This window comes from Acinonyx jubatus, chromosome D1 (assembly GCF_027475565.1).
Source record: "Acinonyx jubatus isolate Ajub_Pintada_27869175 chromosome D1, VMU_Ajub_asm_v1.0, whole genome shotgun sequence".
NCBI classification, from domain to species: Eukaryota; Metazoa; Chordata; class Mammalia; order Carnivora; family Felidae; genus Acinonyx; species Acinonyx jubatus.
In genome coordinates, this window is record NC_069390.1 from 103,301,422 (window position 1) to 103,322,773 (window position 21,352).

Sequence of the window (21,352 nt, forward strand, 5' to 3'; positions counted from 1 at the left end):
TAATAAAAAAAGCAAGACAATCAAATACACCATGTCAGTGACAGAACTAATCTTGGTCCAGATTTAACATCTCTAACTTGTTCTGAGGAAGCTGGAAAGATACCTGTGTAGTCCAGAAGTCTAGAAAGACAGGCTTTTTGTGCCAGTCCTTTGAGTCGGACATCAGGGGGAAGAAAAGTAGATACAGCAACACTTCTCAGCTCTCTGAGCAGGATTTTGGCTTGGTGAGACCGAACGAACGGCTGTAAAGCTGTGTCAGCAGCGGTAGCACCAAAGAGTGGCTGGTGTGGGCGGCCCTTAGCAACCCCATAATCTCCATCAGCTCCCTCGAAGACACTCCAAATAGCCCTACAATATAAGTTAAAACTCTTCCAAGTAGAAACAGTTCTGTTCACCATCTTCACTCATATAGGAATCTTGGCCTTGAGACCACTCTTGTGCCAACTGTAACTTTCTTTCCTGTTTTTCTTTGGGACCTGCCCCTCCTTCCAAACAAGTTTGCAAACCCAGCCTCTCCTCTCTGTCTCCTCTAAGCCTCAAGGTCGAAGAGACTTCCTGCAGGGGACTTGTTTGGTTAGAGTTGCAAAAGGCACTGACTGGGCTTTACCAGGAAAGTCTGTGATTTACTGTTCCTAGTGTAGAAGCATCCAAAAGTGAGCTCTGTGGCTCCCTGCTGGGAAGCAAGAAAGGCAAACAAAAAAAAGCAGCAGGGCTTTGGTGGTGGGCTAGAGTTCAGGAGGAGATCTGACTGGCTCAGGAAGGAAATCAGCTTCACAGTGAAACCAGATTCCTGTGTGGAACTGAGACCCTCCAACTACAGAAGATGAGGGGGTGGGGAGACCCTGCTGAGAAACTGGGGGGAAGGCAGGTTTGGAAACCTTGAGTTCCTCTTGGCCTGAATTCTGCCAGGAAGAGAACATAATATGGTATATCTTTTCTGTTAACTCTTTCAGGCCTTTACTGAGCCAGGAAAGGCTACTTATTCATTGAACCTGGTAGCTAATTAGGTAAAAATAAAGATCACAAGTAAAAATACCATTACATTTCTTCTTCCCATATAGGCAGCACTCTTCATATTAGAGTTCAGCCTGGTGGTCAAAGGATAATATTCCACAAGGTGAAAAACCGAAGATTTTCTTTTTTTAAAAAAAAAAATTTTTTTTATTAGTTTTATTTTTGAGAGGCAGAGAGAGACACAGCGTGAGTTGGGGAGGGGCAGAGAGACAGGGAGACACAGAATCTGAAGCAGGCTCCAGGCTCTGAGCTGTCAGCACAGAGCCCGATGCAGGGCCTGAACTCCTGAGCCGCGAGATCATGACCTGAGCTGAACCTGGACGCTCAACCAACTGAGCCACCCAGGCGCCCCAAAAACCAAAGATTTTCTGAAAGATTTCATCTCCTAACCTTATCTTTTTAAAAAAAAATGTTTTTTTATTTTTAAGAGGGAGAGAGAAAGAGAGCACACACACTCAAACGAAGAAGGGGCAGAGAGAAAAGTAGACAGAGGATCCAAAGCTGGCTCTGCACTAACAGCAGAGAGCCTGATTCAGGGCTTTATCCCACAGACCACGAGATCACAACCTGAGCTAAAGTCAGACACTCAAAAGACTGAGCCACCCAGGTGCCCCTCCTAACCTTATTTTAAAATTTCCACTAGTTCCAAGTGCCACAAACACTTTGTTCCTTCAGTACAAGTCATAAAGTAAGTGCTCAATAAATGAATGTGAATGAATGAATGAATGGGACATCACTATATAAGTCTACAAGTGTCGCCTATCCTAGAAACAGGATATGGAGCGACTCTTAGAGCCTTTGGGATTGGTTCCCTATTCCCTTACCATCCCTGACCATTGAAGGTCATGTTCATTACCACTTACATGGGGCCTGGTTGGGGGTTAACATACAAGGAAATATATTCAGTAAAGTGTCATTGTGAGACTCTGGTCCCTGCAGCCTACACAAGGCTACACAGTAATGGCCAGTGAAGCATTTGCGGTCCTCCCCAGTCTCTCTGAAGTGCCTAGGGGAGTGGTACTTGGCAAACAGCACCCTATCACTGCTCCACACGCCTGGCCAGCCCTTCACTCACCATGAGGAACAGAAAGCTGCCTGATAGCTTGCTGCCTGGGAGCATCTGTTTAGCTGGCATTGACTCCTGTGGGAACAAAGCCAATGAGCCTGGGTGAGGAGAGGAGAAATCAGTCAAGATTAGAAGAAGGAGGGGGAGGAGGAGGAGGAGGAGGAGGAGGAAGAGGTGGTGGTGGTTGGGGAGTGCAGTGCTTTGTTACACTGAAGACTTAACAGGCCTTTTAATTTCTACAGCAAAGCACAGAGGAATTCATTGTGGAAATGTCTGGAAGCCTCTGGTTGGCCCCATGTTGCAAACCCTACTTCATGGAAGCATGGGGCAGAGGGGTGAGGTTTGCTGCAGCGTTCCACGCTTTCTACGTCCCCCTTAGGGGACGACACCAGACAAAGGCTCTTCTTGAATTTCTCAGGGACCACCATGTGGATGAATTTCCATGTGGGAATACAAATGTCTACTATTCTACCTGGAGGGAAACTAGTAAGGAAAGTCTTCCAGGTCACACGTTTTAAAAATGAAGGCTCAGACAAGTCACTTCCAGTTGACCAACCCTTTAATAAATCATTCCCCATAACTTTCAGCCCCTCAGGCCATTTACACAACAGCCAGGCTCAGGTTCCCTCTGCCTGACAAATAAGATTTCTACAACACCACAGTTTCCCCAGGCTTGATACTCTGAATATTTACTTTATTTTCACTGACCTATGAGCTCCACTAAGGAACAGACTCGATGTTATTTGACTTCTATTTCCAGAGCCTGGCAAGGTGTCTGGTAAACACAGCAATTCAGTGAATGTCTGTTGAGTGAGTGCTTCCATGCGTGTTGTTACCATGCGGGGAAAAAAGTCTGGTCTCAGCGAGCAGGTAGGTTGGTAAATAGTTGGTGCTTTTCAGGATAACATTAAGTAGAAGCTAGCCCTATGATCTCCCACGAACACTACCCCTTTTAGGATGCTTACCACATTAAGCATCCCATTACGGTTTTTTTCAGTACACCTCAAATTACTCCCTGTAACTTCCTTGGAAGCAAGAACCAGGTGTTCCTGCTTCAATTATTTCATCCATCCCTTTGCCCGGTAAATGAACCAGACAACTGAATGAGTGAATGTTTATTAGCCAAACCATATTAGAGCCTCAGGTCTATCAAAATCTTCCAACACAATCACTGAAGTCTTTTTAAAAGTAAGTTCAGCCGCCCAAAAAACACTTGCAGAAACAAATGCTGGCACATCAGCCAAAGACAACGCTCGTATGACGACATCAACACCAAGTAGCAGAGGAAAAAAACAGCTTTAAGGCACATGCAGAATGGGAAAAATGTGAACCATGGAAAGCCTGGCCGGGCCCAGAACACAGGAGACAGGGGATGACAGCCAGGGTAGGCTACAGAATATGGCAGCAGCCAAAATTTGTGGATAATTCACAATGCAGATTAACCGTGTCAATGAAAGGAACTGCATTCACAGCACTGACATAGATCAAGTCTGTGGGTAATTTGTCAGGTGTGTTGAAGCCAGGGATTTGTCCAGGGAATGTGGAAGAAAGTGGTCATGCATGGTGGCAAATGGACTGAGAACAGAGGCCAACAATGCGTGGAGGGAAGCCTTGATTCAGAAGGCAGGGTTTCTCTCTGCTGCAGGATTCCCTTATAATTAACCAATTAAGGCCAAAGCTTCATTTCCTGTGGCAGTTTTCTCTGCCACACAGAATGAGGTCACAGCCCTAACCACACAGATCTATAGAGCATCTGGGTGATGAAGAATGGCTTCAGATATGCTTGGATCATTCCCCGGAGATGATTGGACACATGTGTGGTATTCTTAGCCTCAGTAGGAAGAGTTTCCCAGAGGAATCAAAGTGTATTCTGACACCAGCTTTTAAGTCCTTATTTACATCCTTATCACATGACTCTAACAAAAGAGATAGAATATTAGTGGATCTATTAAGCAACCCTAGAAGCTGCAATAGATCAATCAGGCCTCCATCAACTCTGAAATAACCTATTGTAGCATTATTCTGTACCACTAAATGTGATTCTCTATGTGAAAAGAATTATTTTTAACATTTATTTTTGAAAGAGAGAGACAGAGCATGAGTGGGAGAAGGGGAGAGAGAGAGGGAGACACAGCAGGCTCCAGGCTCTGAGCTGTCAGCACGGAGCCTCATGCAGGGCTTGAACCCACAAACTGTGAGATCATGACCTGAGACCAAGTCCCGCGCTTAACCGACTGAGCCACTCAGGAGCCCCGAAAAGAATTATTAATATAACTTATTATGTATGTGAAAGAATTATTTACACTCTAAGGAGCCACTGGGATTTAACAAATCACTGATAGTATTATTTAGATGATGTCAATTTCTGAGAGAAACCATTAGTATTTATTGGCTATCAGAATTCTACAAACAGAAGAATCTACAAATAGAAGGGATGGATTGTACCTAAGTCTGTGAAAGGAGTGGAGGGAAACTGACAGGATGGGCAGAAAAATCAAATATCAGAGAGGGACAAGAGGCATTGCTGCATTATTCTAGATGAGTTAATTATAAATTTGTGTGTGTTGTTTTGGCCAAGAGACTGTGTTACCACCACAAGCAGAAAACTCTCCCGCTGTCCTTTTTCCTTACGTTTTACAAGAATGGGAGGTCAGAGGATATTTATGGAAGCACACTAAAGCATGAAAATGCAGCCAAGCCTTTTGCCTCTTCAATTTACCCGGCTTTTCAGCTGAAAGGTTCAGGGGTAAAAAGGATGAAAAGGCAAAGGCTAGGGCTGACTATGCTGCTTTCCTCCTCCTAATAAGACAGTGGGAACTGATACTGGGGGCGGGGCTGGGGGGGGGGTGGGAGTTAAAAAAAAAAAAAGCGGGGGAGGCCATGGAAGGACCTAATGAGCTTGTGCCACAATTAGAGGATAAGTCAAATGATAGGAAGCCTGAGACCAGGAGACGCTCAGAGGCCAAGAGTGACAGAAGAGGAACCCAGAATACCGGTGGCATTCAAAGAGGTGGCTTCCTGGCTTGTGTGTGTTTCATCTCTCAGAGTGTAGCTTTCGTAATAATCCGTTCAGGGAGGGCTGGTGCACAATGAGGAGCCCTGCAGTGCAGGCAGGATGCAAGCCCCGCCCTTCGGGGAAGGTTGTGACATCCCTCAGCCAGAGGAAAATTCTGACTCCCTTGATGAGGTGAGGACAGCATTTCTACAGTTTTCCTCTGTCAGGAACAAGGCTGGGGCACAGGGGCCAGGGCTGGTAAGATTCTGAGACAGGTGAGCTGCAGAGCTTCTTAATTAGAAACAGGAATTGAGGAAAGAGCCTACAGTGCAGAGGGAGAAAGACAATCTCATGCGCAAATTCATGACAAGGGTAGCCTCTGGGGAAAAGGCTAGGATTGGAGGGGTGGCCAGAGGCACTCAGTCTTGTCTGTAATGTTCATATTTAAGAAGACAATGTATTCATGTGTTAAACTAATCTTTAAAAAGTCTTATATTTAAGAGAGACATAGAGGGAAGTGAGGGAGAGGTAGGAAGAAAGGATGAAAGACACAACTAACAGCCTAGGTCTCCTTGTAAAGGTCTCCCTGGATGCTGGAATAAGGCGACCCACAGGGGTGGGGCTCAGAAGCAATGGAAGACACATGGAGCAAATCACAATGGGGTAGGATCCTAATCCAGAATTCCCTGGGTCACAAAAGGGCATGGAAGAAACAACAACAGAATTCTGATATAAAACAGTGAAAAGAAAAAGCACCCCCCCCCCCCCCACCGGAGTCCTAGCACATACTGCCTGTCAGATTGGCGGTCCAGTTCCCCGCTCTTCTTACACAGTACGGAATGAATTCCCACTTCCCGGAACTGGGGCCAGAAACTCAAGCAACCTCTCTGCTCTTAGGTCCTCTCTGCCAACCATGCCCTTGATTGTGGAGAAACCTACAGCCTGGGAATTGGAAAGAGATATAAACAGGAAGGCGGCACTTCATGTGGACCACCCTGCCCTCTCTCAAACTTTCTGCCAATGCAATTCCACCCCACCCCTAACTTGGCCCACCCAGTAAGCTCCTGAAGAATGAGTACTTCTGTCATACATTCAGGGGCTTCCCTCTCAAGGGGGGCTTTCTTGGGGAGAATGCCCGGGAAGGGTGGAGACCACCTCGCTTGAAAGGAGATGACCTCTAAGTTTGTGGTCCTGTCTGCTGGGCTCAGGTGAGCCGCCAGGGAAAGGCATCGCCCAGCGTAGCTGTAGGTAGGGGGCCCTTCTGATTTCTCCGTTAGCCATCTCGTCTGCACCATACCCACTACTTTAGCTCCTTAGGGCTCTGCAGGGGAACTGATCTGGGATCCCCTTGAGGACGGAGGGGGGACGGAGAACCCCTTCTAGAGATTAGGCGGGAGGCGCTGGGGGAGGGGAGCTGGGAGTGGGAGGAGCAGACAGTTACCTCATTGAAGCCCTCCTGCAGGACGTCCAGTAAGTTCCCCCGGGTCAAGCAGGCTAGCATTGTTCCTGGCGGGGGCTCCCGGGCGGGATCTCCAGGCCAGGCGGCCGCCGCCACCGCCTCCTCCCTCTGCACACAAAGACTCTCCGCTCAGCTCACGGGGATCTCTCCGGAGTCCCGCAGGCCACTTACTGGAAACCTAGACCGGAGCCAAACTAGCGGCTTCCACTGGGCATGCTCGCACCGGGGCCTCTGCCGGAGGGGCCCGGGCGCTGTCGCGGTTCCTATAGAAACAGCTGGGCGCGCAAAGGATGGAGGGGCGCTGGCTGGCAGCCCCCCGCCCCGCGTGCGTAAGGGGGAGCACCGCGGGCGCGCGCGCGGGCAGGCGCACGCGCGCGCGCACACACAAACACAAACACACACACACACTACGTACAATACACACACAACAGGCTGGGGGCGGGCGTGTGTGCCTACGCTGCAGACACACACCAGGCCTCCAGGCGGGCGTGCCGGTGTGTGCGCGTCCTGCGAGCATACACACACGTGAGCGCACACACATACACTCGTTGACACACCAGCAAGCGTGCCGGCGTGTGCATGTGCTTGCAATCACACACTAGCATACCACCAGGTCTGCAGGCAGGCATGCTGGAGTGAGCGCGCGGACACACACACACACACACACACACACACACACACACTCTTTCTGCTGATTTAAGGCCAAGTGCCCCACCACAAGATGGGTGGGGAGGGGAGTGAATCAGGATTTTTTTCCCCCAGACTAGCTAAAAACAGCAACCTTTTTCCACAAGGGGCCTGGGCAGTGAGGTTAGGCTAAAGAAGGGGAAGCAGAAGGGACAGAAAAAAAAAAAGTGAGATAAACCAGCCAGAAGGAGAGGGGAAAAAAGAGGATAGAGAGAACTTTAGTTACTGATGGTATCAGCAAACATTTAATAGAAGTAGTACTTAACAAATCACACAGGATCACAACAGAAACATCGAGGCAAAACCAAGTATCACTAAGGCTATGCTCCAAAAAGCCTCTTTTTTCTTTTAAAAATAGCCGCTAAAAGGTAAAGCCCATATCTTTAGTGAGCTTTAAATGAATTAAATGGATTTTAATTAAAATAAACACTACAAAAATGTCCTGGAGCTTTTGAAAGAGTTAGGTAAAAACTTGCTCAAATGAAACAGAGAGCTATTCCCCTCTGTTGCTAGTTATTCAAGTCACAGCCTTGATTATTTATTTTTAGGAATACCAGTCATTTTGTACTCTTCAGTGCACATTCTTGTTTCTATAGGAAAACAGGAAGCTGAAAGAACACCCCATATTATGTTACACCTCGTGATCCCAGATGGAGGGGAAGGATTTACAGAATGTTAAGGCTCAGAAAAGGTCAGGGCCTTGCCCAGGGACACAGCTGGTCAGCGACAAAGACAGTTTGAGGAGCTAGGCTCTACCCTCATGCTTTTGCAGAAGGCCCACATTCCTTCCCCAAATTCCCATTGGTACCTTAGCAAGAAAAGTCAGTAATGGCTCTTTTCAACCTAAGACTTCCTCCTCCTCAGGTCACTAGAGAAAAAGAAAATCTGTACCCCAAACATCCTGAATCATCTTGCCTGAATGTCTGAAGCTGCTAAACACAAAGATACTTCTGAGAAAGACACACTTCTTCTAGGATGGCAGCAAGCAGGAAGCAGAAGGCCAGCAGAGGTGTTAAGTGGGTGCTGCTGATTGAATGAATGCTGTGTGTTCAATTCTGCAAAGGCTGGGGAAAAGCCATGACTCCAAATCAAACTGCACCTGATCAGCCCAAAAGTCAGAAGACCACCGTCCTTCATAACTAGCTGGGGAATTTAACTACCAAAAATTCCCCTTGCCATGACCACAGCTCACGGTGTAATATCATCAGGTGAGTGACTAACCCATATTACTGCAACAAGGCCCCTTTAAAAGAGAAGCATGAAACTTCCAACAACGTAAAATTGTAGGCAACACATCTATGTGCATAGTGATGCAAAACCAAAACACTCAGTCAGTAGATCCCTAAATAGATTCTGACAGCCCATCATGCTTTTACACAGTCGAATATATTGAGACTTCAGAGGGAGGCCCTGCGGATAGTTATATACCAAAAGGTCCCTGTTTCTCAAAGAACAAGTCCTTTTTCAAAGTAGGACCTGTGAGCTCAATATTCCTGGGAAAATTCTCATTAGATCCCTGGATTTTAAAGCTAAAAAGATGAAGTTTCATTTGACTCTCATGAAGAAATGAAGCCTAGGGGAGTTATTTACAGTCACTTAGCAAATCAGCACGGGCGCTAAGATCTGAACCCAAATGCCTCTGATGCTCAGCCCTGTGCTATTTGCCCTGCACCCCCCAGTACACTGGAGGAATTAGAGGGAACTGTGGTGAATAGAGACAAGATTTATTACAGGGCACTCGGTCCACAGTTACACTATTCCCTAGAAGTCTGTAATTATGTCAACCACATACTCTATAGTAGTCATGTGCAATGTGATGGTGGGAATGTTCTATATCTGTGACGTCCAATCCAGTGGCCAGTGGACACTGGCTACATGTGTTTATTGAGCACTTAAAATGTGTCTGTTGTGGGGCGCCTGGGTGGTCTAGTCAGTTGAGCATCTGACTTGGGCTCAGGTCATGATCTCACGGTTCGTGAGTTCAAGCCCCACATCAGGGCTGGATGCCGTCAGCACAGAACCAGCTCTGGATCCTCTGTCCCCCTGTCTCTCTGACCCTCCTCTGCTAGTACTCTCTCTCTCCCTCTCTTTCTCTCTCTCTCTCTCTCTCAAAACCAAACATTAAAAAAAACCGTGGCTATTGCAAATGTGGAACTAAAATTTCAATAGCATTTAATTTTAATTCGTTTAAATTTAGATAGTACCATTTCAAAATATTCTGTGTTTTCCCCCACACAACTAATGAGATGTTCCAAAAATTATATTTGCACAAATAGTCTGCCTCTCATGCTTGGAAAAAGCACAAAATTCCTGTTAGAGCATGTAATCTCAAGGTTTTTTTGCTCAGAAGATGTGCTCACCTTATTTATCATGGTCTACCTAACCAAATAGCCCAGGTGAAGAACTGAGCTTGTTCTAAGCAGCACTCACAATTACTAGTCCTTCCATCTTCCCCATCTCACTCTGCTGTGATATCAGCATAAGAGCTGAGAGAGTAAGTGGGTTAGCTAAACGAACCAGGAATAACTAGGCCAATGATCTGCGTCTCATAGTGCTGGAGTGTGGGGAAAACTGCAAGCCAGTCCAGGTAGCTGGAACCACTCCCACCACTGCTGGCTTGTCATTCTCTCTGCCTGGGAGGAGAGGCAAAGGGTCCAAGCAAGCTGCTTTCTGCATATCTCTGCCATGCTGCCTGATTTCTGAAATTATACCAGACCTCTTCAGTCCTATATGATTTTAACAATAATGGCAGAGACTTACCTCACCGACTAAAAGCTACGCAAATATCTATCTACAACAATAATAATAGCAAAATTGAACTTTTATTATGTGCCAAGTCCAATACTAAGTGCTTACATATGTTAGCTCAGTTGATGGTCACAATTACCATAAACAGTAGGAACTGTTTATTAACCCCATTTTATAGATGAAGAAAGAAAGGTCTAGAGGATAAGTAATTTGCTCCAGATCCTATTGCTGCTAAGTGGTGAAACCAAAGTCTGGCTTAATCATTATGCAATACTTTTATATGATGCTTTCCACACAAAAGGTATTCAGTAAATGTCGGGGCACCTGCATGGCTCAGTGGATTAAGCAACTGACTCTTGATCTCAGCTCAGGTCATGATCTCATGGTTCGTGGGACTGAGCCCTGCATCAGGCTCTGCATTGACAGCATGGAACTGGCTTGGGTTTCTCTCTCTCTCTCTCTCTCTCTCTCTCTCTCTCTCTCAAAATAAATAAATAAACTTTAAAGAAAAAAGGTACTCAGTAAATGTGTTTAGTTGGATGAATGAATGAATGAATGAATGAGTGGAGGAAACACTGGCAAACTCATTCATCACTTATATTAATACAGATAATAACATGTTAGCCTAAGTAAGACTTTGAGCTTTAAACAGAACTGTCATTTGGTAAAAATACTGACTGGGACTTCTGCCTATGTAGAAGTAAAATGTGTGAAATTCATACCTATGTAAATTTAATACATCTATTGTAGGCAATCATTAATGACTATAAAGAAGCAGAAAGGCAGTCTGAATAAACAAATAATTAAAATTGTCAATGGAAATATTTTAAATGACCCTGAAATAATTTCTTAATCTTTTTCTGTTTTCATACATTAGCGAGTTTCTTGGCAGTAATGTATGTTTACAATTTCTACTGCATTTATCTTCAGAGACATCAGTGTAAATGTACACAAAAGGGCTCACATCTACCGGCAAAGGCTACAAACGTGTCCTGGCTCCTAAACTGCTCTCTTTGTCTCCAGGCTTTTCTGCTAGTCTACACCCCTTAATCTTCCTTAGACAATGCATTCATCTTGCTGCTCAAATGCTCAAATGTTTTCAAATAATCCCTTTTCCCATCAGATATAAATTCCTCATGCCCTGCTCTTACGGCTGTCCCCCAAATTGCCTATGCTCAGGTTGGCAGGCTCCTCACTGTCTCCCGCATTTCCAGGGCTCATTTTTGCCTCCCATGCCTTCATGACTGTCCTGTCTAGAATGTCCCACGCTTCTGCTACTCAAATCCTTATTATGCCTACCTCAAGTTCTGCTTCCTCATGAAACTCCTGTGACTACTTTTGGTTTTTCTTAATCAGGATGGATCTGATTTTAATCAGTCTGGAACCCCCACGCCCCAGATAACCCATGGTTCATTCTTCAGGTTTCTGCTCAAATATCACTTTATCTCTTTGGCCTTCTCTGACCACTCTATTTAAAATGACAACACTCCCTCACTCAGGCACTCCCAAACTTCTTTTGCCTGATTTATTTTTATTTTTCTTCCTAGTATTCATCACTGTCCTCTATAGTCTATATTTATTTGCTCATTTGCTTATTGTCAGTCTCTCCCTGCCCAGAATATAAGGTCCATGAAAGCAGGGAATTTTGTTATGTTTTGTTACTGGTTTATCTCTAGAACCAAAAATATTTCCTGGCACATAAGTAGATGCTCAATAAATCAATATTCCTCTTTTTATAATCCAAAGGTCATGGGTGCCTGGGTGGCTCAGTCAGTTGAGTGTCCAACTTCGGCTCTGGTCATGATGTCATGGTTCGTGTATTTGAGCCCCACATGGGGATCACTGTTGTCACTGTGGAGCCCACTTTAGATCCTCTGTCCCTCTCTCTAACTGCCCCTACCCCACTCACACTCTCTCTCTCAAAAATAAATAAGCATTTTTTAAAAGTCTATATAATTCAAAAGTCATCATGATGAGAACAAAAGCAAGAAAATTTAACTAAATAAATCTTACAACTTGCAGCCCACTGATAAATATCTGAGGCATGCAGAGCATGACATTCATCAAGGAACTGATGGCTGCCTTAATGTTGATATTTTATTAGGGACTAAAAGCAACTTCATCTTAACAACAGCCAGATCTCCAAGGTCCTGTAGTCCCTGCTTTCAGCATACAGAAATTCCTTGGAAACTATGCTATCTATACTCCCCCCTGCTCCCTCCACAAACTTAAAAATATATAATCTGTCGCACCTCACAATTACGGGGCAGCTCTTTCTGCTCAAGGGTCCTCTCCCTGTGCTATAATAAAAACACATTTTTGGCACCAAAAATGTCTCAAGAATTCTTTCTTAACCGTTGCTCTTGGACCCAGACTTCAAATCACATTAATAGCATGTTCTATATTATAGCACTTAGCACTTAATTATAATTTAGACGTGTGAATTAGGGTGCCTGGGTGGCTCAGTCCATTAAGCATGAAGCCCCCACTGTGGGCTCGTACTCTTTCTCTGTCCCTCTCTCTGCACCTCATGGGATTCTCTCTCTCTCTGCCTCTTGCTCACTTGAGCTCTCTATCAAAAATAAATAAATAAATAAATTTATAAATTTATTTAAAAAAAAAAAGAAGTGTGAATCTTTGTCTCTTTCAGTGTATTTCCAAGACAAATATAAATAATTCCTGGTTTCCTCCTATATTTTCTTCTCCTTCATCAATGCATTTTTTTCATTAAACATCCACTAGATATATGTTGAGGATCTGTTATATGTCATTATATGCCACGTTCTATTCTTTTAGACAAAAATTCAGGAACTCACAGTTAAACATAAATACATGAATACACATAGAGGCAAGAAACAAGACTGAAAAAAAGAATAGTAAAAGGACGACTACTAAAACTGAGACTCCAATATTAGTATGTGGGGACAGAGTGTACAGGGTGAGTGTGACAGACTGAGTGGGTAGAAAAAGGAAAAAAGAGACAGAATGGTAAGAGACGAGTAGGATGTTGCCAAAGTAATCACCAGATGCTAGTGCTTAATATAAACTGTATTTAAGCAGACATGCAAATCTGTTCTACATGAATTTTTTAAATTCATGTTTCAAAAGTTATCTGCTAGTAATCCTGTGGGTAAAAATTAGATTAAGACTAGCGACATCTGGTGGATATTTTGAAAGTAATCCTTGAATTTCTCTACTGTGTAAACACTACAACAAGCCCCCATACCTCTGGACTGACATTCATAATATGTTAGGGTTCATAACTATGATGAAATCATCTTTCTTCAGAACCTAAGATCTCATTGCAAGAGGTAGCCAGATTTCTACCAAGAAGCCTTCTATCTCTCAGCTTTCTGGAGGATGTATATATAATTTGACACCAGGATTCTTCCTTTAAAAGGTAACTTATTACTTAAAATGTTCACATTCTTTGAGGTAGGGATTGTACTTCTGGAACTCAACCCTAAGGAAAAGAAGTCTTAAATGAGGAAATCAATTCATTATTTACAATGGGTGAGGAGAACCTAAAAGTCCAACAAACAGAAAAATGGTCAAGAAAATTAGAATCATTATAATGTTTACCAAACATTTGTAGACCTACTAAAACAAATATTTTAACAATTTCTTATTAACAAACATTAAGTTAAAAAAAGCAAAAGTCAAAAAGTGTGTGCATAATTTAATCTTAAATATGTAAGTAATATACATATTAAAAGGCTAGAAGAAAATTCTACATTCTAAAATATTAACATTGAGGGCTTCTGGATGGAAGCATTATTGTTTTTTTTTTTTAAATCATGGTTTGCAATATTTCTTAAATGCTCTATAATTGTCATGAATTATTTCTATAACAAACATTTAAATCTTTTAAACAATGCATATATTCTAATTGCTATAATTTTCAATAAAATCTTCCTGATTTTATTAGTAATGAATCAAGGGAGCTAGAATTTCCACAAGAAGGGGTAGCAAGAGAAGAAAGCAAATATATGACAATTTTGTTCCAGGATCTGAGTCCTGATGGAGAAACCCCAGTTGTAGAACTGTACTAAAATTCCATTAATGTCATCACACTCCTTTCAACAGTACACCAGAAACTTACAGAGGGCTCTGTGGGCAGCAGGGAGTTACAGAGTCTCCTAACCACTTGAGTCCCCATCTTCAGAGTGCCTAGAAAAGCCGGATCAGGGCCACCTTAAAATAGGAAGAGGGAGAATGTGCAAAAATACAGAACAGGAAAAAAACATTCCAAAGATAAACCAATCTATTAGGGTCAGGCTCCTGCTCCAAATCTACCAACATATGCCATCTAAAAGTTTCAGAAATAGTACCCTGGTTAGTAAGAAATCCAGCCAAAGATACTGTAATCACAACAGGGCTATCCCAAGGGCATTTTAAGAACTACCCACTTAGGCTTAATAGTAATAAAGTAAAAAGCAATGCTTCCCTATCAGTCAAGCAAGGATGCATTTTCCCTCCCTATGTTTATCAGTCAACGATCATAGGAAGGATTCTGAAGACAATCAGGACAAACACTGGGAGCTCAGCTTCTGCCATGCACTTCTATTCACCCTCAGGAATTCCGTTTTAACGTAGAAAGGCCGCATTTATATTTTAAGGCAGAAATGTTTTACGTAGTACTTTAAGTTTACAAAGTCTTATCACCTACATTGTCACATTTGACCGTCATGGTAAGTTACCGTTGGATATAAAGTTCACTTTATTGCCCCCCAGTTAATAGTAGCAGGCTAGGGAGTTGCTCTGCCAATTAGTGATGAAGTTTTCTTGTCACTTCTTCTGAATCCACTTGCACTAGGTCCGTGCCAGAGAACAGGGTGGGAAAATGATGATACTGATGATAATGGCAGCCGATATTTGATTACATACTATGTACTGTTCCAAGTGCTTTTTAACTACAAACATTCTACATAGTTGGTACTATTATTTAACAACTCTCTCGTGCTGTGATTCCATTCTCAGTACTGTGTCAGTCTTAAGGAATCATGCCTCTCGGGGATAAACTGAAGGGCATTGGTATTTGGGCAGGATGGCGTACAGACTGAAAGGGGATTTGCATTACTACTCGGGTCTCCAAGCTCTGAAAGTCTGAATCAGGAACGGCATCCTAAGAACCTGTAAGGCTTAGAGCGGTTCAGAACCTGAAACTTCCGCCTCCTTCTCCTCAACGCCCCCCCCCCCTCCCCCAGCCGCCTCCATCTCACGCCTCCGTGTGTCCCCATTTCTGATCTGGAAGCTCAACCAGTGGTAATTCTATTTCCCAGGCACCTCCCACCTTTTACCACCTACCTCTTAACTCATCGGTCCGTCTGGTTCAACATCTCTGTCCCCAGCCCTTCTGAGCACGGCCTGCTGCAGCTGCAGGGCCGCCGCCGCCGCGTTCCCGCTGCCATGGTGACTTGGAGGCCGGGCCCGACCTGGCCCCGCCCACCACCGGCCAGCGCGAGCCAGCCCCAGCTTACCTGGGCCCCGCCCCCTGCCTGTCCGGCCCCGCCTCCTAACGTCCCCGACCACAACCCCCGGCGGGTCTTGACCCCGCCCCCTGCCTTCCGGACCGGCCTCCTGCGGCCCGAGCCAGCTCCGCCTCCTGACTGCCAGGATCCCGCCCAGGGAGCGCCCCCCTTCCGCAGATGAGAGCCCGCCTCCTGGGCGTGCAAACCTCATCCCAGCTCCGGCTCAGCCAAGGCCTGTGGAGTAGGGCGCGAAGGGTCTGGATTTCCCCGCCGCCCTTAGGCTAAGCGAGACCTGCTGCACTTACGTAGAGCCCGCAGACCCCCACCCCGCAACACGCACCAGGCATGTTCCTTATGCGATTTATTGATCCCAGAGACTTTGCACCTGCGAGAGCCTACGGTCCAGCCAAAGGGAGTTTCCGGGTCATGCAGTGCTGTCAGTGACTTGAAATACGTGTAACCGGTGGTCAGGGAATTGCATCCTCCACGCCTCACCCCTGCCCTCGTTTGTCTTTTTTAGGTTCTGAGACCTTTGACCCAACCATTGAGGGAATTGCCCAAGCCAGCCCTGGGGGCTGGTATGAGAACTCAGAATGCTTTTCCAGAGCACTTCTTGTTCAGCTTTAGATTTAAGGTGTATAAAAGAGACACCATTAAATTAAGCCTAACAAAATCAACTTAGGTGCTGAGGTAACCTGTTCTTCCTTCACTTTTCTTGAAAGCAAGAGCAAAGGTAGGGGTCAAAAAATTTTTGGCATGCTCCTCCTAGTCCCTCCTTTTGTGGAACTCCATCCGCCCCTAACCAGCCCCTAACCAGCCCCGAAACAACTCCAAGCTCACGGTGGCAAATTAAAAGTAGGCCTAGAGGAGAGAGCAAGAATGGGGGACTCTCACTGGGGTTCTGGAGTTAAGTTTAAAACGTGGCAGCCATCTCTGGGCCACCAGCCAATTCCCCAAAGCAGAAGTCTCCCCACAGGAGTAGTGGTCAAATGACGGAAACAGGCCCTTCCTCCCCAAGGCTCACACCAGGGTGCCGTTCTTGCTGTCGTAGCGGGGCGTGGCCTGGGGGAAGCGAAGGGTTGCATATTCTGTAGCATTTTCTGACTGAAGATGCTTCACTTCCAGAGCAGAGCGTGGCTGGGTACAGCTGTACACTTGAATGTCTGCATAATGTAAGCTGTTCTCCTTCAAACTAAGGCCTCGACTCCTCTCCTGAGACGCAGGCTTCTCTAACACCTGCTCATACATACGTCCTGTTGTGTCATGGGCCTGCAAGAAATTGACAGCATTAAGGGAGGTACTTGGCTTGCTTTTGCCCCTCATCTGCAAAGCAGGGTCAGCTATACTGATGTCCCCTCGCTCTGCTCCTTTGTAGGGCAGAACCAGCAAGTTCTGGTTCAAGATGACCCAGATGCATCCCAGGGTGAAAAAGCGGGAACCTCAGATCCTATATCTGAACAGCCCCCTGGAAGGGACGGGGGCCTGTCATTACCTTGGTGCCATTCTGCTGCTGCTGCTGCTGCTGCTTCAATGTCCGTCTTGCTTGGCTTTCTGAGAGGCAGAAATCCACCTTAAATCCATTATCTCTTGAGCTGCCTGAGCTTGCCCTCTTTGAATGTCTGTTAAACTATTATAGTGGGCTTCTAACTAATCCCCCTGCCTCTGGGTTCACCCCTTTCACTGCTACCATCCCCACATCCAAACTCCTTTCACACTCTGCCACTGATATCTTCCATCCTCAGTTTTCACCCACCCCTAACACAGTTCAACAAATATATGCTGAGAGCCTGTTGTATGCTGGGCTCTGTGACCCATTCTGGGCATTGGAGGATGAGCAGGCTATTTTCTCTGCCTCAGGGAGCTTACTGTCTGCTGGAGGAGACAGATAATCATACAGACTATTACAGTGCAAAGTGTGAGTGCTCAGCTACACCAAACAGTTGGTCACTTTCAATCAAGTCAGTCTCTTTCTCCTTCCTCCCTCCCCTTCTCCTTTCCTTCCTTCCTACCTTCCTTCTACATGAGATAATTGCACTGCCTGAAATACCCTTTCCTCTGCTCCTCCTCCAGCCTGAGAATTTGCTATTATTCCTTCGACATTGGTGTTTTCCCTCATTCTCCCATGGTGTGAGTATGAGTCTATTACAGCACTGGCAGACTACATTGCTGTTCTTGTTTATGTGTAAACAAGTCTCTCAGACTTGATTTGCAGCTCTTCTTGTGCTCCTCTGCCTCCTTGGGACCCAGCAGCGCACCTCATATACACTGTAAGTGTTCAGTTAATTTTTGCTGGGTGAATGAAAGAATGAACAACCAAGCTTGCCACGCTATGATAACAGAAAGAACGAGACCCAGAATTTCAGAGCTGATCTGGGACGCAGTAACCAAAAGATTTTCTCTGGTGTACTGTCTCCCTTTATCCCTTCCAAGGCTGCGACTCCTTTTCATTCTTATGCCCTTTCCAGAAACACTGGTTCTAGCACTTTCTCTTCTCTAATTTGACCACTCCAAGCCCCCGCCCCCAAAGCCCAGTTACCCATTTTCTTTTTCCTCTGGGAAGTTGATGGGCAGCTCCTGTGAAGTGAAACACAGATCACCCATGTGTAAGAGTCCTGGCCTCTCTCTTCCCACCTTTATCATTTGTTCTGTGCCTCCTTAACATTCTGGGATGACCTTCCCTCACTTCCCTCTAACAACGATTCACCCTGAGCCAGCCAGAAAGTGTTTATCAAGGGTGCCACATCTCTCCCACAAGGATGGCTCTGGAAGGTGGAGTGGTACAACTGACATAACCAAACCCAAAATACAGCTTCAGGCGATCAGGCACAACACGCCAGGGATATAGCTGGGTTGAGGGCTATTCTGGGATTGTCTAACAGGCTAATCCCAGCAGAGGGTAAGGGAAACCTGCCAAAAAATGGGATATTCCTGGATTCAGAGACCCTCTTGCTACAGCACTCAGTGTTTCATTATTTTTCTTGTTCCACAGTCTCTGCTAACATAGGGTTCCCATCCTGGGAGTCACAGAAGCTGCCACAACCAGGGTTAACTAGTTAGGACCCCTCCAAGCCCTTTTCTAACAGGCAATCTCCCTCCCTGTTTCCGTGTCCTTGTTTTTAATTAACAGAGAAAGTGAGAGATATTTAACCTTTAACATCCACAGCGCAGGGAGCTCTGAATTTGGTGAGTGACTCAGCTCCCCTGCCCTTGCTGCAGGACAGACCTCATTTCTGAGCCCCTGGGGTCTCTAGTGGAGCCAGGGTGTCTACGTGATTGTCAACTGTTTGATGGCCAGAGAAAAACACTTGTCTGAGGAAATAGGCTGAATAGTTTGAAGCTTACTCCGGATGCTTTTTCTTGCTAGTACATTTCCAACTCTCACCAGCGCCAACCCTGTCTGTTCTGACCTCTGTCTCCCTAATGAAATTTCCTTCTTTTGCTAACTAAATAGAAAAAGAGAGAGAGAGGGAAGCTTCTAAATCATGTCCATTTTACTGCTGTGGAAAAATCAGGATTTTCCCACACTTCTGACAGAGTTTTGTGTTTTGGTGTGGCTTTTGGTTTTAATGCAGCTTGCTGAGTTGAGAGCAGATAGAGTCACCATCGGTGGTGGAACTTTACAGGTGGTTCAGAAGAAAAAAACTCTGAAACCACTTCTAGGTCTTTCTACTTCTATTTTCTGCTTCTGCTACTTCAGCTCTTCCTCTTTTTTTATATATATTTTTGTTATTAATTAATTTGTTTTTTACCTCTGCCTGGTCATAGCCTTATCTTAGCCTCTAATTCTTTCCCCCTTGTTGCTACTGTTCTCCTACTTACTTCTACTTAAATGGATGAATAGAATATAAATTTTAAAGTCACAGATTTGGGTGACCCAATTTTAGTGAATGGAGCCTTTTCCCAAGTTGGATACTATATAATGCCTGGACACAACCTAAATGGAATATTCAGTTAGACTCACAGTTGACAGGATTTTATTTTTAGCTCAGAATTCAGGAAACTAAATGGGCACTCTCCTGTATTGGTAGTATGAAAAAAAATGACTCAATTTTCCAAGAATGCAATTGACAAAAAGTATAAGGAGGCTTAAACATAAAATGTGTATCCTCTGATGTGGCAATTCCATATCCTAAGAAATAATTAGGAGCAAATATGGATGCTCATTGTAGCATTATTTACAATTGCAAAAAATAGGAAACACCCTAAATGTCCAACATCGGGAAATGACTACATAAATGGCATCTTCTATAAATGGAACATTGTACATCCACTTAAGAAAGATGTGCAAGAGGGCGCCTGGGTGACTCAGTTGGTTAAGTGTCTGACTATGGCTCTGGTTGTGATCTTGTGGTTTGGGGGTTTAAGCCCCTCATTGGGATTCTGTGTGTGTGTGTGTGTGTGTGTGTGTGTGTGTGTGTGTGTGTGTGTCTGCATCCCCCACCCTCCTGCTCACACTGTCTCCCTCTTTCTCAAAAATTTGAAAAAAAAAAGAAAGATGTTGGAAGAACACCCAACAGATGGAAAATCTTGATCTTTGTCAAGTTAGTAAAAAGATAATAATGTTTTGGGATTAAACCTATGCACATAAACATTTCAGAAGGATTGCATGGAGGTGATCTTTCTGAGTCACTGTGCAGGTTGGGGTGGGCTGAGCGGGAGCGGGAGGGGGTCCTATGCCCAGACGTTTCCAACTCTTGTTAAAAATGTGTGGGTCCCCACGAAGCCCTACTATACCCAATTTTACCAGGATATTTGGGTAGGAATGGGGTGCATAGGCTTCATCGTTTATAAGACCAGGGTAAAAGAAGTAAAGCTTTGAAAGCTTCCAGTCCTGCACCTGCAAGTGAGTTATCATTAACCCACTTTACTTAGAGTACACGTCAGGTGGAGCTTCAGTCTGGCTGTAAATCTCAGCAAACTGTTAGATGGGAACATGAGCATTGCTGCACACTTGTGGACGCGTGGTTTCCTTTGTGGCGTGAACAAATGTAACTGTGAGGTGCACCAAAAAAAAAAAAAAAAAAGAAAAAGAAAGAAAGAAAGAAAGGAAGGAAGGAAGGAAGGAAGGAAGGAAGGAAGGAAGGAGAGGATTACATGGAAATATACTAAAATGTCATTTATGATTGCTATAAATATATTTAGTATATTTATCGTTGCTTATTTCCTGCTCTTTGATACTTTCCAAATTTTCTGTGGTGAATGTATTACTTTTGTAATCAGAAAATAATAATAATAATAATGACAAATTTAAAATAAAAATCTTTTTAGTTGTCATACTATCAGTCTCTGTAAGTTTATTGAGATAATGAGAAACAGAGGGAAACATTTATCTACTTAAAATATCTACTAATATTGATCTACTTAAAATATCTACTAATATTTTAAGAGGAAAAAAGTATATTTTGGTTAGAATATCGGGGGGGTAGTGTTTCTAGCCAGGCTCTAGCGCCAGACTGATGTTATCAGATTAGCTGTGTGAATTTCAGCAAGTTTTTAGCTTAATCAGGCTTTCATTTTCTTATTAATAAGGATAATAACAGAACCTAAACCCCATGGATTGTCATAAGAATTACATAAAATAATTAATGTAAAATACTCAGCTAAGTGCCTGACATATAATGAGCATCAGTGAAAGCTGATTGCTATGATTACCACCATCAGAGGAAAAATTAACCAAAAATGAAGAATATGAAAACTTGGAACAAAGGAAGTGAAAGAAGTTGTTACACTCTTTTCTGTAGAAAATCTTATATGTTCCTAAATGTCCTGTGTCTACGGGATATCTGAGAGTTTAAAAAGTGAATTTTTTCCTCCCAATCCTGATAAAATTCTGGGAAACTTATCATTGTTTCCGTCTTACAGAGAGGTCAACTAAGGCCCTAGAACTTTGGTATCTTACTCAAGGAGGGAGG

The 21,352-nt window shown here is 44.3% G+C and overlaps 2 protein-coding genes across 15 annotated transcripts in view; both read right to left on the reverse strand.

The window, feature by feature from the left end:
• DIXDC1 (DIX domain containing 1) overlaps positions 1-15,415 on the reverse strand; it is a 72,243-nt gene extending 56,828 nt beyond the window's left edge. For 10 of the 13 annotated variants that reach the window (XR_003413244.2, XR_003413243.2, XR_003413242.2 and 7 more), the window contains exon 1: positions 6,517-6,647. Coding sequence is in view for 9 of the 13 variants with exons in the window: in XM_027036501.2 (XP_026892302.1) it covers positions 6,517-6,576 (60 nt within the window). In the remaining 4 variants the exon portion in view is untranslated. Of the gene's footprint in view, positions 1-6,516; positions 6,648-14,071; positions 14,196-15,276 lie in introns of those variants that run through there. The other 3 variants (XM_027036500.2, XM_027036503.2, XM_053204112.1) reach the window with 3 other exon arrangements.
• Positions 1-21,352, reverse strand: part of CD1H11orf52 (chromosome D1 C11orf52 homolog) — a 29,112-nt gene that overhangs the window by 6,055 nt on the left and 1,705 nt on the right. Inside the window, exons 2-6 of one of the 2 annotated variants that reach the window (XM_015082357.3) lie at positions 17,977-18,014; positions 16,933-16,991; positions 5,865-16,709; positions 2,090-2,155; positions 104-1,136 (exon numbers count right to left, since the gene is read on the reverse strand). In XM_015082357.3, coding sequence (XP_014937843.3) covers positions 16,461-16,709; positions 16,933-16,991; positions 17,977-18,014 — 346 coding nt within the window. In that variant the 3' untranslated portion in view covers positions 104-1,136; positions 2,090-2,155; positions 5,865-16,460. Of the gene's footprint in view, positions 1-103; positions 1,137-2,089; positions 2,156-5,864; positions 16,710-16,932; positions 16,992-17,976; positions 18,015-21,352 lie in introns of those variants that run through there. The other variant, XM_027036516.2, reaches the window with a different exon arrangement.